The sequence below is a fragment of the Cavia porcellus genome, unplaced genomic scaffold, assembly GCF_034190915.1.
Source record: "Cavia porcellus strain 051 isolate PalLab524CR breed Dunkin Hartley unplaced genomic scaffold, mCavPor4.1 scaffold_9, whole genome shotgun sequence".
NCBI classification, from domain to species: domain Eukaryota; kingdom Metazoa; phylum Chordata; class Mammalia; order Rodentia; family Caviidae; genus Cavia; species Cavia porcellus.
In genome coordinates this window covers 84,841,612-84,859,952 of record NW_026947492.1, presented here as the reverse complement: position 1 = coordinate 84,859,952, position 18,341 = coordinate 84,841,612, and the positions used below count along the sequence as shown (strand labels likewise).

At 40.7% G+C, this 18,341-nt stretch overlaps 2 protein-coding genes across 5 annotated transcripts in view; one reads left to right on the top strand and one right to left on the bottom strand.

The window, feature by feature from the left end:
- Gas2 (growth arrest specific 2) overlaps positions 1-7,352 on the top strand; it is a 123,825-nt gene extending 116,473 nt beyond the window's left edge. For all 4 annotated transcript variants that reach the window (XM_063256773.1, XM_023562969.2, XM_013147276.3 and 1 more), the window contains one exon: positions 6,186-7,352. In XM_063256773.1, the coding sequence (XP_063112843.1) occupies positions 6,186-6,404 (219 nt within the window). In that variant the 3' untranslated portion in view covers positions 6,405-7,352. The remainder of the gene's footprint in view (positions 1-6,185) is intronic.
- A 3,186-nt stretch (positions 7,353-10,538) lies between these two features.
- Positions 10,539-18,320, bottom strand: Svip (small VCP interacting protein). Its single transcript, XM_003465002.5, has 4 exons — positions 18,146-18,320; positions 16,772-16,822; positions 16,179-16,292; positions 10,539-12,707 (listed from the first exon to the last, which is right to left on the bottom strand). Exons 1-4 carry the CDS (start codon positions 18,197-18,199, stop codon positions 12,693-12,695), a joined length of 234 nt encoding a protein of 77 aa, XP_003465050.2. The 5' UTR covers positions 18,200-18,320; the 3' UTR covers positions 10,539-12,692.
- Between the last annotated feature and the right edge of the window lie 21 nt (positions 18,321-18,341).

Below are 18,341 nucleotides of genomic sequence, written 5' to 3'. Positions count from 1 at the left end.
GGTGTCCTAGCTCCAGCAAGGGAGTGTTTTTCCTCAGACAGCAAAATGCACGACTTCCTGTGATCTGTCTAAATATAGGCATTTGTTTTCAGTGAAAAGTGAGTGAAGAATTCCCAAGAAGAAAGAAAATGCTAATTAGAATTTCCAAGAAGAAAGGAAAAAAAGCATTCTTTTTCTTGCTGAGGCTCCTTGTACCTACACAGAAGGTGACCTGAGTCTGTCTTTGTTAAAGGATAAAAATCTATTTAAAATCCTGTAACCGCATATCCTAATGATATGGTTATGACCTCCTGAAGATTTATGGGAAGCTGCCCATTAATCATTTGTGCAGCCTAAGAAATTTCCATCTTCTAGTCTCCATCCCACATACTTATTATCGTCTATTTTATCATTTATTTATATTTCGGGTTGGATGTCAAAAGAGAGGAGAGGGGGAAACAGAAAGGGATGAAAAAAGAATCTGTTACATACACGTACCAGTTTCCAGGGACAATGTAATGATCATATACTGCAAATGTTTCCTAATGAAAAAAGAAGTTTAAAAAAGAAGCTAAAATAATGCCCACTAAATTCTGAATGTGCATGAGAGAATTAATGTAATTACTTTTGACCTATTTTTCCCCTTAGAATAAATACCGGAATGAGTTATATAACTTGTCTAGTTATAGGATTGTTTCATTTGAGGCTAGGGAGTTAAGACAAAAACGTAGTGTTAGAAAGCAGGAATTAGGTCGATACACTATAATTCCATTAGACAAAGATGGTCCCTTTTCTGACATGCTATAAAAAGTGCAGGATCAATATATTAAGTGATTTACTCATTATTAAATATTAAAATGCCCATTTTCACAATTAGACTTACTAGAATAACACACTTTTTGATTATAAAGCTGTGTGCTAGATTGAGAATAAAGACCATGAGATTTCTAGCCTGGCTCTGACAAAATGACGTATGATCTTTCCTTGCTCACCACCTCACTGTTTCTTCTATTAATTTCTAAAATCTATGTTTCTTGTTATCTTCTTCATTTCCTGTACATGGTAGGCTCCCTTAGTGTAGCACTGTATGTGGCACCTAAGGAGCATGGCTCCCTCGTACTCTTACATATGAAGAGATCTCCTAAGACAATACAATTTTTTTTTTAAAGACAGGATCTTACTATGTAGTTCAGGCTAGGTTTGAACTCACTATGTAACCCATCCTGGTCTTGCACTTGCAGAGATCCTCTTGCCTCAGCCTCTTGAGTGCTGGGATTACAGGTGTACACCACCAAGGCTGGTTGACAGCAAAATCACAACAGGACAATATCATAAAACACAGTGGCCTTGAAAAGAATGAGAATACTTTTCTCACTTGGAGAGAAATTATTTTTTAAAAAAAAACACAAATCTGAGGCAAATCACTGTTCTTTCTGGGTCAAGAGGGTCAGTTACAGACTTGGGAAGGCCCAATGTCTGCTGTCTGCAGCGTGGGCAGCAGCTGGAGCATGTACCTATGGAATTCCTTGGAGGCCTTTGGGAAGGAGGATGAAGTAGGATTTTGGTTGTTTCTTGCTTTTCCCCTCCAGCATTGAGAAATGTCACCTGAATGGGTAATGGGTCTCTTCCCCTCTGCTGTGGTCAGAAGCACTGTGGCACTGGGTCAGACCATAGAGAGTGGTAAAGGTTAGGACAGGCCTAACCTACCTGGTGACATACACTGTCGGAGGACATCTGTGGCCACTCTAAGCTTTACCTTGAGAATAAATACAATCAACGAACAATACACATTAAAAGCTCACTAATGCTTATTCCACAGATGTGTGCATTGGTACACATTGTCCAGAGGGACGACCTTTTGTAACAACAAAGCATCACATGTGAAGGATCAAATAAGAAGCACTGAGATACACACTGCACACAGCATCCAAGCCAGCTACCTCATATGGCAACAGATGCAAACTAGAGATCTACCCCATCCTGTCATCTACCGTGGACATGTTTCTGCTCAAATACTCAGGGCATCTGTAGAGTCATCTTCTGCAGTGAAATTCCTCATTAGATGATACCTCTGTAAATCATTTCACACAAGCAAAGCTACTGTGCTTAAGCTCTGGTGTCAGTGCTGCTTGGTCAGTGTGGTGCGCTGACTGGTAAGTAACTGAGCATGAGTGAAAATCAAATCCAAGCCCTTCGCAGAGTACATGGGAGAATTCTCATCACAGTACTGCTCACGCTTTCTTAGGCAGTCTTGTACAAGTTGTTCAACTTCTGCAGGCATCAGTTTTCGGATCTGTGAAATGGGCATGGTGCTGATAGTGATGTCATGAATGAGGCAAAGTAAATCCAGCATGTGAAAGTGTCCATGAAAGGGAGCCTGTGTGATTACAGTTTTGATATTGTTCTGCGTGTTTGCGTTGTGAATTTTCCGTCATGGGAAATACGTTGTCCTTCTCCTCAGAGAGCTCACCCTTTGTTATGAAAAGGTACACAGAGACAAGCCAGCAGGGTGAGCCTAACAGTGAGTCTGTGTGTGTGAACTAACACCCACTCTGTATGGGTGAAGGACACGATCTGGGCAGATCTTTCAGGTGGAGAGGATATTTGACCTGGAGTAAGCTTGGTGTCCTGGTAAGTAAGGAGGGTGTAGTAGAAATGATATTCCATATTTAGGAACCAGGGTTCAGACATCCAGAGGAAATATATATTACCTGAGAGAGAAAAAAAAAAAAAACCCTAAAAGAATTCATGAGACCCAGAGCTCAGAGAAAGCTTTACAAGACTGGCAGAATGGCTTGGCAAATAATTCATGAAAATAATGAAATCTGAATCTCAGCCTATGGGAAAGACTTAACTAATGAAGTTACTGAGATGGAAGACAATTAGATCAATAGGAAATCCCTTTGGAGATGTTTCATTCAATGTATCAGAGGAAGAAACACCCTTACAGCTTGGGCAAAAGATGAGGTGCTGAATTAAGTAGCAGCAGTCGTATCCAAGTCCCTGAAAAACCTTTACAGGTAAATGAATGTTTTCAGTATCTAGATACAGAGAAAGCCCACACCACAATCCTGATTAGGAAAGTATGGGAGAACGGCCCAGGACTTTGCATTCTGAAGTCCATGTAAACTGAGAGATAAAAGTAAACGGTAATGAACACCATACGATCACAAATGGAGAGAGCTAAGCATGAGAAAAGCAGTAGAGCAATTTCAGAATCATTCCGAATCCTTTGAAACAGCAAAACTTGGAAAAGTAGATTAAGTGGAACCTATGCAGAAGGCAGACAGCAATGAATTAGGTAGGCAGCAATGCCATCTAGAAAAGTCTCCTCCTAGGTAGTCGGGCACAGAGCAAAGAGGGGGCAGCCAGGTATTATAGAAATCTTGCTGGCAGATTAATCAAGATGTAAGGAGTCAGGGCTATCAGAATTGGCACATCTAAAAACCATGTTTCCTTTTCTCAGTGGGGCAGAGACCATGTGCATTGTGGGTTTGCACAGTGACTAAGAAGACAGCAGGACACGCACCAGTGTGCACTTAAGAAGTTCAGATGTAAGAAGAAAGTACAAGAGCAAGAATAAAAAAGAATGGGGTCAAGATGTTCTGGCAGAAACTGACCTTGGAATTCTTTTTGAGAAGAGCGGTGGGGAAAGGGCCAGTGAAGATTTGGATAAAGTAGCTGGCAGAGGTATCCAGAGAGAGGACGTGAGCTCCAGGAAGCCGAGCTTAGCCTCCACTTTACAATGCAGAAAAATGAACTTAGATATAGGAGTATTTATTGCTAACCATCAACTATTGACAGTTTGAAAAATATTGCACTGAAGTCTATATCTTCCCTAGGAAGGATGTGGAGCAGATGGGAAGAAATGAAATTCCTGTGTTCACATTCAGTCACACCTCTGTTTCATGCTGAATCCACTTAACAGGGTGCAGCAGACTCATGAGAGTATCTGTAAATAAGCCAGACCTGGTGGTGGCAGTGCAGGCCTATAATCCCAGCTCTCTGGGAGGGTGAGGCAGAAAGACCCCAAACTCCAGCTCAACTCTGGTAGTCCAGCAGATTCACAAGGTGCTACCATAAGATTTAAAGAAGAAAAAAAGAAAAGAAAAAAGACAGAACAAATAAACAATAGCAAAAGAAAACAAACAGGTGTGGCTGTAATCCCAGCACTTAGAAGGCTGGAGTAGGAGGATCAAAGTGAGTTCAAGGCCAGCCTGGGCAACATATGAGTTCAAAACCAGCCTAAACTACACAGTGAGACTCTTTCTCAAAAAACAGCAATGAAAAAGGATTAAAAAAATAAAAACTAAAAAGGGCTATGAGATGGAGCTTAGAGCATTCTGCAGTACTAAAACATAAAAAATAAAAAAAAAAAAAGTGCCCAGAAACAGATTATGTGCCTAAATTCTCAGTCTACTCCAGGTTCAAAGATATATCTGTTTCCATTACTGTCTCCCAGAGTTAATCATTGCGAAACTGGTCTTACTGGTGGTTCTTTCTCTTTGGAAAGCTTGTTCACAGTGCACTGTCTGCTGAGGGTGTTTGGAACAAACACATATAGTTAGCAGGGTTGCGAGGTTGCAGAACTTCTGTGATGAGCACGGCAAAGTCTGGTACAGTGTTAGGAAAGGTCGTACGCTACCGGCCTTTGTTAATTCTGTCCCAGGGTCTTAATGTTTGCAGTAGAGGAATATATTCCTGAAATAAGGACACATTCATCTCCTCATAAAAGCCTTAATGGATTTTACTGATGCAGTAGGAACCCTCATGAGAAAAGCATTAGATTGGAGCCAGGATATCTGAGTCCCAAGCAAATCACATGGACCACCTGGTCCTCAGTGCCTTCACATGTATGAGAACGTGGTAAGGCTGGCCGGCCAGAACTCGAGAGGCAGAGGAGTTTTGTGCAAAACCCTAACTCCTCCACGGTGCTTCCCATTTCAGTGGTTCTCTTTGAGATTTTATTCCACGGGCAACTTATAATGCTAACATAAAGAATTCCAGCAGAAAGGTATTTCCTAAGTTTCCTTCTGTTCTAAAAGCCTAAAAATACTCTAATAACCAATAGAGTCACACTCACTGTTGTTTATTGTAACAGTTCACATAATATTTTTGATTTTAAAAACTAATTCTTATCAACCATGAGTCAGAGCATCTAGTTTGATTCTGTAGATTGATGTGTTAAATTCTGTGAGAACCTGAAACACATATGCAAGGCTTTGTGACTACAAGCACAGGGAAAGCAGAGTCTTAGGTTTCTTCAGATTCTCAAAGGTTAAATGAAGGTAGTGTGAGCCCAACCCTCTCCCTCTCACCATGAGAGTCCAGGAAGTCCTGATGTCAGGCTGACAAAGATCAAGAGAAATACAGTGGGATTCCACAGGGATCACTGGCAATTCACCCCCTTCCAGGATTATATGACCCTTACGTGTCCATAAATTTGTAGGCAGGAAAGCAGGAGAGTGGGACCTTTAGTGATAATGAGATAGACTTCCTTTAACTATTTGAAGAACTCAAGGTCACATTCTTTGGCTTTCCATACCAGATCTCCACAACTCTGGTATGTGATGACAAGATTAAAAAAAAGAAGCATGTGTTGTTCACTTTTTAAATCTACAGCTTTGTTAAACTGGAGCTCTAGAAGGCTCCTGGGTCAGAAGGTAAGTTGTTTTCTTTTTTTGTTTCTTTGGTTGGCTTATTTGGAAATATATTCTAAAGCAATGAAGAAGTATAACACTAAAGGAAAACATAAATGGTTAGTTATCTAAAAATATCTTGTCCTGAGGGCTCAGAAAAAGCCTGGGGAAGGTTCCAGTTTCACTGAGTGCATTTTCAGTTCTGTTGTGTCACAGATTGGCGGGAGAGTTAACATCACAATGCACAGGGTCCCCCAATCCCTGGGTGAGAGGGAAACCACCTGGTGGGAAGAAGGAAGCCCTGGTTTGGGGAAACAGGCAGAAGCCACAGGCAGTGTTGAGAGCTCCAATGGAAATATTAGAGAGAAGCCTCCAAATCCACACCCACTTGCATGGCGATAACAAGGCTTCTCTCATAAACCACCCGCTGACTGCCTCCAGTAAATCACGAACGCAATGAGGCATGAGATGCAAGACAAACAGCACTTATTCCCGAGAACTGGGGCTTGATTCCTGACATAGTCGGGATTCTCTGAGTGTAACGCTTTTCTTCTTCTCTCATTTCAGATGCTGCACAACAAACATGTCATGGTGCGTGTGGGAGGCGGATGGGAAACTTTTGCTGGGTATTTGTTGAAACATGACCCTTGCCGAATGCTGCAGATCTCACGTGTGGATGGCAAAACATCCCCTATCCAGAGCAAATCTCCAACTCTTAAGGACATGAATCCAGATAACTACTTGGTGGTATCTGCCAATTATAAGGCTAAGAAGGAGATTAAATGAAACTCTCGGTGGCCACAAAAGGACTTTGATAGGGCCCTATATCCACATTTCCAGTGTAGTCAGTTTAGCCCACTTGCTCTGAAAACCACTTTGGAGAAGGGTGTAACAGACAGAAAATGTCATCATACTGAAATATAGTAGCACTATTTATTTGTAATGCTTCTGTAGGAAATGACACCATTAAAGTCTAAATCCAGATTTAAACTAGTGAAATCATAGGCAAATTATTGTTTCTCAGTATCTGAGCACAGTATTTAGGGCACACACAGTATTAGGAACACAATGCTAGCTATAGATGCTGAAGACAAAACTATTACGAGAGAAACACTTAGAATTCTTAGAAAAGTCAACAGAAAGTGCCTGCTGTGTGTCTATGAGTAAAAGCACCCCAGACATTTTTATAATTCTGGATTTTTAAGCTATTTTTTACAAAATGAGTAGTGTGATAATGTGCTACTAAAAACATGGAACAGTACTCTCAGTTAAGTACAGGCTATTCACAGCAGTAATGCTGTCCTGGAAAGGCCACTTCAGAAAAGTTTACATTCATTGGGAAGATTGCCTTAAGTTTCGCTTTTATCTCTGACCAAATATCTGGGGTACTTTTGGAAGTTTTTGGTACACCCCCCTTAGAGAAGAGCTGATGAATTTCACACATTCTTAAGCACATGGCTGGTGGTTAGAAAGAGTGTAATTCACACACATGAGCTGACATACATTTATTTTGATGACTGAATTGTATAAATGGTCACTGACTTCATGTTACTTTAAAGCATTTTCTTATTAAAGTATATCTTCAGTTACTCCTATTTTGTTATGCTGTCTAGTAAATTCATTGTAGCTAAGGATGTTACAGGCTTGTGTATACCATTGTATACCTGAGACAGGGCAAACAGCAAAGGATTGTCCTCACTGATGCAAAAATTAAAAAGATAAATTTAAACAATGCTTTCTGTCTCTATTATCAGTTCTTAAATTTGAAATAAAGTAAGTCTTCAAATAGCTAATTTACCTGAGAGTCACAAGGAGAGCTAAATTATGGCTACCTAGAACCTCTTCATACTGTGGTGATGAGTGTGTTCTTGAGTATAGGTACGCTCTTAGCAGAGGGGTTAGATTTTATCATGGATAGTAGACCTAAGTGGCTCTCTCAGTATCAGAAATACAGGTAGAAGTAGCTCGTCATTTTTTCTCAAAAGGAAAACAAAGTCACTTTTCTCCCTCCAAAAACTTGGGGAAGAGGAATCTGTCATGTGACCAATTTAGTTACACAACTCATTAACTTGGAAATTTTATAACAGCATGGTATAAAAGGGTGGTAATCATCTTTGAAAACAAATGTCAATGCAAAGAAAAAAAAGAATAAAACCTATTGGTTTTGTGGAAATATATTTTGACCAAGTCAATAACCCTAGAATCTTTTCAACTATGAAACTGAGTTAATCATACTATCAAATTAATATTAATAATTTAATATTTAATAATTAGTATCAAATTAATATTAATTTTCTATACAGTCATTGAGCTTTTCCATCAAAGCTTGCTCATGTGGTTAAATTTTTCCCATAAGCATACTCATGTCTTTTAATATTGAAAATTCACATCATTTAGTTCAAAAGCAAGGGCACAGCAACAACCAAATCCTGGTTTCTTTGATGAATGGTTTTTCTGAGCACTGAAGAAACCATTTCCCTGTCTTCTCCATCATCCAGAGGTCACCTCACCTCCTCTTCACGGTCTCCTTTCTGTCTTCAAGGCCAGCCATACAGCCCCTCTCTGGACCATCTTCCTTCACATTTTCTCAATCATAAGTTGGAAAAGTCCTCAGCTTTTAAAGATTTTTTTTTGGATGGGGCTCACCTGAATAATAACCTTTAAGGTTAACTTGATCACATTTACAAAATCACCTTTGTTCTGTAAAGTAACATAGCATAGGTTTCTGGCCATGGAGCAGGAATATGTTTGGGGGGAAAAGAGAATTACCAGGCCTGTATCACTTCCGGTAGTCTTTTTTCTAATTTTGATTTTGTATTAGTGTACTCATAGTTCATGATGACTGTATTCCCTATGCCGAGTTGGTCCATGGACATAATACCTTCAACTGCATTTTTCAGCTTTCCCGCACCATTCTCTTCCAACTCTTAGCTCTCCTTCTGCAAAAGATTTAGCTCCCTATTTCCTATCATCTATTTACTTTGCTCTGCATTTATATCTTGGGTGCTCTGTGTCAGTACTGCTGAGGACTTGGTCACAGCTGACACTGGGATCTGGCTGCTAAGTGATCATGGAAAAGGGATGTGGAAAAAAAAAATCTGGAAGCAAATAAAAACCATAGGTGGCTCTTACTGACTGGCTCCTCTGTGAAACCAGGCCAGGTTGCAAGTGGCTCCTCTGACCTTGGTCTCAGGTAGACACTTACATCCCATGAAAGGGTAGCACAGAGAGAGGTCCAATGCAAGTGGATAAAGGACTAGAAAAGTCTCAGTCCAGAAGCTGGCCTGACAACAGCAGAAAGGAAGTGGCTGACAACACAAATCCAAGCCAATGAATAATGGGAAGACCATAGTCAGAAATGCCACCAACGCACTAGGCAGAACACACGTGTTCTGGGGTTACCAAGCAGTCCACTGCCATCATAGTCACTTAGCTTCTTCTAGGGCGGCAGGGTGAAGTCCTACGCAGTTCCTACAGGACAAGTGGTGGATACACTGGCATCTTGGACCCCCAAGGACTGAGTTCACTTCAGAACTCTGGGGGCTAATCAGTCTGAACTGTTAAGAATTTATTTGCAGAAACTCTTAGCTGCCTTGTCTAGGGATTATTCTGTAATGCAAAAACAACAACAACAAAAAAGTAGATGGAGGGTTAATAAGTAGAAACCTCTGGCCATCAAAGTAGCTCAAGGGGAAGAATACTTTTGTGACAAAACTATACTAGGTGCAATGCCCCACCTCATAAAATGCTGGGTATTTTGTCAGTGAAAAGACAACCATAATTTTCTTTCTTTCCTTAAATAGTTATAGCTACAGGACTTTAACTCAAAACTTAGCACAACCTAAATATGGTGTTACAAAAATAGCCAATATAATTCAGTATACAACAAAAGTACCACATCCAGGTCAAGGAGTTTATGCACATTCAGAATTTTTTTTTTTTTTTTTTTTTTTTTGGTACCAAGGATTGAATTCATGACCTCGTTTGCCAAGCAGGCATTTACATCACTAAGCTAAACCTGGGGCCCGTTGCACATTCAGATGTTAGTGCAGAGTGGTCATAGTTGCAGATATTTGCAGAAGGAAGCCTGGAAGAGAGGACAGTGCTATAAATAGCTGGGAATTTAAGTTGTTTTGACTCACTGGACACAAACTTCTGCATCTAAACAAAACTTCTTTAAAACCTGCTATACACATAAATATTCTGTGCCCATGGCTTTTTACAAAACAAAGAAAAGGGCATCAGCATATCTGAATCAGTTTACAGCATGGGCAACAGTTAATGGAACTGGAGAAGCTTGCCTACAGATGCTAAAGAAATGTACTCTAAATCTCAACATAGACTGGCATGGATATCTTTTTACCTCTTGTTGACTTACTGGAACAGAAACTGTGATTCAAAACTGACAAATGTTTAGCTTCCAAGGGAAAAGTATGATTATCAGTGAAAAATTAACGTGATTATCAGTGAAGCTTCTGAAAAGAAGGAAAATTCAAAAGTTATGTCAATTCCCCTGGGGTACTGAGTATGATACACAGAACCTTTATTACGTCATGATTTCTCTAAAGAAAGGCAGGGACTAATACCATCACTTCTTTACAGTACAAGCAAAGGAACATGTCTATCTCTAACTCTGGACAGTGTACACAAGAAACTGCCATTAGCTCTTTTGTTGTTGTTAACTGCAAAAAGATGAAGCATTACTACCAACCCTAGTTCTAACGAAGCTGTAAGAGAGGAAATTTTGTTAAATAGAGGCAGGCAAAGGCAATCCTTGTACAGCAAAACATAAAATTATGTCTCCAAAAGACAATAATTTATAGCAAAACTCTATGTGGGAAATGGGTTTCATTCTTAACACAACTAATCAAACAACAGAATGACATACTTAAAACACACACACACACACACACACTACAATGTGTCACAAAGCAGCTGTGTAACAGCTTTTTATTATCAGCCATAGCAATAGTTTAATGCTGAGAATGAAGATGAGGTTTAATATTGGTATTTTAACACAGTTAACATATACACATCTTGCTGTGCTGGGTGTTTTAGTAATCTGGACAGAGAAGCTGGGGGAGGTATCAAACATTATGGTCTTCTCTTATTTAAAGTCTTAATTGGAGGACTCCACTCCAATGTAGGTTTTCATACCAATGCATAACTTTATGAGGAAAGTATCTGTACGTGCATGCATTTTGTTTTAGTGATCACTGTTTCTTCCTCAAGCATCGTTTTCAAAATCCTTGCCCATCTCCTTCCTAACAATGCCGCTGAGATGTGCGTGTCACCCGTGGATTAGTGCCTGCAGCATGTGTGGCTCTGAAGCTGCTCAGACCACGGAAGCTGCCACGATCAGTGGGAGCCGTGGAGCCCACTTCTCCCAGAAAGCAAGGAGTGCCAAGCATTCATATTCCAGCAGTACGCTACTGGGATATAAGCTGTGGTCAGAGAGGACGTTATCCCTGTGCATACAATCCACATCCTAACTCCTTAAGATGCAGTAAAGGAATAGTCATTCTTGCTGTCGTGACACAGAGGGCACAATTCAAGGAAGGGATGGTCTGGTTCTAGGTCCTTAGAACTACTACTTCTCCTTGTTCCTTCTCTTAAGAAATTTAATCGTCTTAATAAAGTAAAAAAAAAAAATTATCTATAAAGTGCAGCTCAATGATTTCACAGTCTTTTATGAAAAATATCACGGATCCTCTAAAGAATGAAGGACACTCATTTTATGTTTTGCTTAATCACTGAGTACTTCATACCACAGTAGAAAAAATAATTTATAATACACACAGAGCTGAGGGACTTGTATTATAGTTCAGCTTTAAAATAAATATGTGCAGTACATTGCAATATAACACAGCCTTCGTGGGAGAGTTGAGAGAGAACAGTGGCTCAGTTTTTCTTTGTAAATTATGTGAGCTACTCTTTTTAATTTAATTCCTGTTGGCATCTAGTGTCTGCAGTTTTAATTCAGGGCTCACATATGTGGCCTTGCCATTCAAAGAAGTATAATCTCTGACAGTTAATACCAGTGCTTCTATTTTAACACATTATACAGTAAAAGGAAAAACCAAAAGTGTAAATGTTACATGAAATGCATATACTTTGTGATAAAAATCTAAAATGTCTATGTATCTTATAGAATTACCTCCTAATATTATTATGTTTTAAAATACAGTCCCTACATCTTTCAGATGTTCATACTTGCTTTGGCATTTTCACGCCTGTACCAATCTAATAACTATTCTTTAATAAATATAAAAAGAAAAATGCTTATGCAATTTAGACAAATATATTACCACTCACTGTAACTCACCCAAATTCTTAGATTAATTTAATTATCACACAGATATTTAGAGAGCCGAATGTGTTACTGTACAATAGCATATCAATGCCCTCTGATGGTGTCCACCTATGTGTAATTTTAAATGCAACAAAGAAAGCCTTTATTGTATTGTAATACATAGTATGTTAATTTTATAAGGTATAAAAAAACAGACAACAAATTAGGAGAAATTCAATACTTGCTTTACAAATATTACCCAGTAAGTTATAAAAGTTTAGTGTTCCTTCAGATAAGCCCTTCAAATGAATTTTTAAGATTTTCCCTGATGATCAGTTTAAAGGCACTAAGTCTTTAAGCAAAAGTCTTCATACATAGGTGAAAAAAAGTCAAACAAAAGGCTATGTACACCTATAAATAGCTAATATATTTTAAAGGAGGAGAATTTATTTGCAATTTTGGTAATAGAAGTGTATGCAAGATTTTTATATACCATTTGTATATGCTATTTAGATCGGTATTTTAACTATGAAAGAATGTTAAATCACTTCCTGCAGCAAAGTGCAGAAACAAGAGAATTTAATAAACTATCTGGTCATTTTCGAAGTCTGAAAATCAACCTTTTTCCCAATATTGGCATAGATTTAGTACTGCAATGGAGGGCACTAACGTTACAGAAGTGTACTCGTGTATCCAGGGAGGAGAAACTAAACAGAAGATGTCCACTTGATTGCAGATGCTGGGCAATGACTGGCAGTGGCCTCTTCCATTCATGTCATGCTTTATGAAACTGTCCACTAGAAAAGACGAAAGTAGAGAGAAGCGAATTTTATTTAAAGTTATATAACAATAGTCCAACGTGTAAACAGGTAAATACAGTAAGATGAGATCTAAAACACAAAACACAACAGCTAATCACCAAAAGGAACACTGTAGCCCTGTGTCCGAAATCATAAGGTTCATCACCATGGAAACCCGACATCAGGCTGACCGTGGGCAGCTGTAGGCCAGCTCCATGTGGCCCGGGACAGACCTGCTTCTCTCTACTCTCAGGAATAACCACCCTGTGTGCTGGGAACTGATGCCCTGAAAAGGGGCCTGGCCAGGGGCCCGGGATGTTCCCATCCCCGTACAAACAGGATGCCCTTCGTGCTTTAATCCTGCCAGTCACCAGTCACATAGTCACACAGTCACATAGTCAATAATCAGTAAAGGGAGAAAAAAAACACTGCCAAACACAAGGAATAAGCAATACAAGTGCACCACACAAATCAGGGAGTACTTGCTAAACAATGTGTGACAAGGTCCTTTGCTTTCATAATATTCCACCTATTGCTTCCTTTAACCAAATCTACTGTGTCTGTCACACTAGGTTTTGAAAGAGTTCCTGGAAAGGGCCCACTGATATCTAAATCTTTCATGTAATGCTTTCAAAGTACAACCCCCAAATATTTGGTGTTATGTGTTTTTCAAAACAGCTATACTGTGAGTACAAGCACAGAGTTAATGTAAGTAGACTTGTTCTTAATATGGGACTTCCTAGAGCCTTCAATCTTGTGCCCTTTTTAATCTGTGACAGGGGACACTGTCTAAAACATACTATTTCCTATTATTGTACACTATTCAGGAATTTCAAAGTTTGCTTTTTTTTAGCCACTGGACTCTACCACCCATAACATCTCTCTTAATACCAGTGTTAAAAATCATTTGGGCAGTGATTCTGAAGTCTGGGTTTACATTAAAAATATCATGGGGAGTTACAAATGCCTGACAGCTAAAGTCCAACCTGGCAGACTCTGCTCACATGAAGTTCCTTTCCTAAGCTCCCCTTGACTGGGATGCACAGCAGGTGATGGCTACCACAGACACTGTTGCTCCCAGCACAGAGGGTGCTTTGCGCCCTGATGCAGTCGCTGTGTGACTGCTACTGCCCCTGCAGGTCTGCTGGGCTGCAGTGAGGCTGATCAGAGAGAACAGCATGAGGAACAGAAAGAGGCACAGAAGTGTGACCTTCACTCTGCGCAGTGCATGGAACAGGCAGACAGCATCTCAATACAGGATCCTAGGCCAAGGGCTGTGAGCAGAAGCTTCTCTGCCCTGTGCTGCCCTGAGGCTCCAAAACTCTGCTTTTTAACTTCTTGTTCAGGAGGCATGGTGCAGCTGGCAAGGGTAGAGGGGCAGCCCTGAAAGCCCGTGAGTGTGGGTAGGGGGGAGGGGCCCCAGGGGCAGTGGAGCTGCAGAGGGAGCCTCCTTGCAGAAAACCCTCCTCCTGCCACCACCAGTGTACCGCCCTGGGACCCCTTTATTAGGGAAGGTGGAGAGACTTATTTCAAGAGTACACAGAAAGGACTGCTTCTTAAAACAAACGTCTTTTGTGCTGAGCACCTCTGAGGGGACCAGAAGCTTTGTTTCTTTTCAATCTGCAGGCTACAGGATGTGGAAGCTACAGGATGTGGAAGCTACAGGGTTAATTAAGCAAGCCCCTTTCTTTCTTGGAATTAAAAGAAGGTCAAATTCATTAGCTTACAACAGGTAAAATAAGTTATCTCAATGCTGACTACATGTACATTAAAGATACTTTTCTTATAAAATTATATGTGAGTTCCTCAGTATCTTTTATGAATGATGGACCTAAACGTCATTTCCACTTTTGTTACTTACTTTTTGTATATACTGGTTTGTGAGAGAATTAAACCTACTGATGTAGCTATTTATATCAGCAAATGTTGATTGAAAGCAGTGATCTAGATTTGCGATAAAGATTTGACCTTATCAGCTCCCAACTTTAGACTGGACCTATTTCATTCCTTTATGGAGATATAAAAAAATTAACACAAGCAAAATGGTCCTATTACGTATATATGTTAATACTGAAGCCAATTATTATACACACTCTTAAAAGTTCACTGTGAAGAAAAATGGCTTTTAGCTTCATCCACTAACGGAAAGTAGACAGGATAGCACACAATGATAATATGACATAGATAACGCTTATCTCTACGTGACACTCCTGAGCCCAAATGTACTCCACTCAGAATACCCTGAAATCATATGCCCTATAATTTAGAGAAATGGGAAGTTGAAAAATACTGAGTTTTATGTTATATATCCTGAAAATAGAACATTTTAGATAGTACCCCTTCCAACACATTAAAAAGGGAGTAAGATTCAGGCCTCTAAAAAGTCCTGTGGTAAAGACATACATGCACAGATATGATACATATGTTTATGTGGGGCTGTGTAAAAGCAAAACAAAAACTGAATTATAAAGAGAGTAGGTCAGCTGAAACACATTTACAAATCACTGAGGACGTCAATATGAGCGACTGGAGCTCCAGACACTGTCCATTTCACAAGTGTGTTTACTTAAGAAAAAGCTTCCTTTAAACATGGACCACGAAGGGGGTGGGCTGTAACTCAGTGGGAGACACTTCGCATCACACTGCCCTGGGTTCAATTCCCAGCACCACCACAAAGAAAAGAGGAAGAAGAAGAAAGCTTTACTATCTGACCCCTTGTTTTCCTGACCAATACATGGAAAATAAAACCTTCACTCCCCTGCTAGACTGTCAGGATGGCTTCATTTGTCTATCATTATATACCAGTACACAGTTCTGTGACAGACACTTGGGGAAGAACGTGGTCACACTCCACCTGTAGATCCCATGGTCCAAATAAACACTTCCGTAGCTATGACAGTGAGAACGGGAAGATGGAAGACCTCACATCACAGAGTGCAAAATTTCAGCTACAAAACAGAACTAATTTATGGCGTAAGGCAGTAATGTTGCATGTGGAAGTGGAGATTAAAAGTCATATCTGGTGAAAGGGTATTGAATTTGGATACTTTGTATATTTTTCACATTGCCCCATTCTGCTTGGGTTTTTGACACACTGAAGACTAGTAATGCCAGGCGTAGTGGTACATGCCTGTAATCCCAGCACCTGAAGAGCTGAGGCAGGAAAGCTAAGAATTTGTGCCCAGACTGATGTACAGAGCAAGACAGTCTCCAAAAATCAAAAAGAAAGAAATATTTCAGTGTTAAGTACTAAAATATAATGTTACGTAGAAAAAATAAAAATTATTTTCACTTCAGATAAAAAAGCAAATCTATTCCAATGAATGGTAAATAAACAGACACGTTTTCTAAATTAGTGACTGTAAACTTTTCTCCCATGGATTTCCAGAGAAAATTATTTAAAAACTGCTATGTAAGTTTTCAAAACATGCCAGTTAATTTAGACTTCAAATAAATTTTAATACTTACTCTAAGGCCACCTGCTGGGGGAGGCCCAGACGTAGCAATCTGTTTTTCTAGTTTTTCCTTTTTCTTTCTCTTTTCTTCCACAGATCGAACATCTAAAATCCCCCGAGATGCAGCCTTTAAGAAATGTGATAAAGGATAAAAACAAACATACAATTGGTATCTGGTGTCCAGAGGGCGATTTTGCTTTCCAGTTTGTCCTTGGGGAGTTGGCTTACTTTGGAAATAGCACATTTCCACAGCAGCCTTATGAAAATACACTCATTTCTTCATTGACTATTTTGCAACCATACAAAAATCTTCCTTAAACTTCACAGTTAGCAGTGTTTTGCAAGACCCAGACACTTTAGTGCAAAAGAGAATATTCTTACTGGAGCATCTCGGATTGGGGAAAACACCTTTATGGCAATTTTCACACATTCAATGACAAAAAAAGACATTAACACACTTCAAGGAACATAGAAAAAATGGGTGTCTTTAAATATTATCTAGAGTATCAGACACCATGCACATAGAGAATACTTTTAGCGATAGTTCAGAAGAGTAAAGTGGGACCCTTATTATCTAAACAGGTAACGTTTTATTTTTAATCTCACCTCCTTCTGTCTTCTCTCTGCAGCCTCTGCAAGTTTTGCTCTTTTCTCTTCCTAAAGAAAATGAATAACACTTTAAAATAAAATCATGCATTCTCATGGATAAATTATACACCTACATTTTTTGTCAGCAATATAATAGTTTACAAAAATATTTAGCACTGGCCCAAAATGTTCCACTATTACAGTTGGATGTAGTTATATGTAGTCCCAGTTAATCTGGAGGCCTAGGCAGGGGAATCATTTCAACTCAGGAATTCAGTGTTAGGCCTGGGCAACATAGCAAGATTCCTCAACGAAACAAAACAAACAACCAAAAAACAACAAACACCACTATTAGAACGATTATATGATATTCACTTTTCTAAATTTTAGTCTGTAAATCAATGTATCTTCGAATTTCACATAAGTAGGACGAACTACGATATGATCTATTTGCTTTCCTTAGTTAAAATTGGGCTTACACAGCTACCTGGGTAATAAACAACATCCTCTTGGGGAGCACTGTTAATAGTCCCCTCATTTCCAAGCCTCACTGGGCAAAAGATGAAGCACCACCATGCCTCAGCAATTTCCTGCAAGCTGGGAAAACAACCGGGGGTGGGGGTCGGGGATATGGGTCCACCCCCATGCAACCTAAATCCCAAGGAAGGCGCAGAGGCAAACAAGATCTCCTGAATGAGAGAAAGAAGTGCGAGCAGGAGCAGCACAGGGGCGATGGGCGGGCGGGGTGGCTGGCTGCAGTAGTGGGAAACTGAGTCAGGGGTGAGCAGAGGGAGTCACGTGGGGTTAGCACAGGGTAAAGGTGAGGCCTGGGCGGAGCGCGGCCTGAGCGAAGGCTGCCGGACCCGCTGTTTCCTCCACATCAAGAAAAAACAACACGCTGGAACCCTTCCCCATGGCATCACAAGTCGTTTTCAGGACCTGGGCCTCAAGAGCGCACTGACAGCGCGCACGCCTAAGCGGATCACTTTTTCCACTAATGCTTCGCCAGAGACAGGTGCAACAAAAGGAATAAAGTTATTATAACTGTTACTTTAAATCTGACGGCCCGCTGCCTGGAATTCTCAGAGCTGACAGCAGCACCGCGCACCAGGACTGTGCCACAAGTACCTTCCAGCAACCGGGACCGCAGTCTCTGAACATACCCGCCATAGCCCCGGGGGACCCCTGCTAAACGCGTTTCCCCGGTTTTCTGTCAAACTCGAACCCAACTGGAGGCGCAGCACTCGGGCTCCGTTCTACCCATTGTCGTAGAAAACGGCTTCGTTTTCAAGGAAGACGCGGAACGTGAACGACGCACCACTAAGCCAGGTCTCCAGTGGACACGGCACCCTCCTGGATCACCTGGTCCCCTCGGCCGCCCGCCCCACTTACCGGGCTCGGCGACGGCGGCGCGGCCTCCCCGGGGCAAGGGAAGCACAGCCCCATCCGCACGACGCCGCCGCGCGCCCCGAGCAGGAGCCGCAGCCGCAGCGCCACAACTGAGCCCACGCCGACGTCCTCGTAGCCGACTCCAGCCGCACGTCGCGCGTCGCAGGTCGCCGAAGCCCCGCCCCCATAGTCCCTCGGC

Coding starts and splice junctions, on each gene's coding strand:
- Svip (XM_003465002.5), bottom strand. CDS start 18,199: ATGGGGCTGTGCTTCCCTTGCCCCGGGGAGGCCGCGCCGCCGTCGCCG. Junction 16,823..18,145: donor CGCCGCCGTCGCCGAGCCCG/GTAAGTGGGGCG, acceptor CATTTTCTTTAG/GAAGAGAAAAGAGCAAAACT. Junction 16,293..16,771: donor CAGAGAGAAGACAGAAGGAG/GTGAGATTAAAA, acceptor CATTTCTTAAAG/GCTGCATCTCGGGGGATTTT.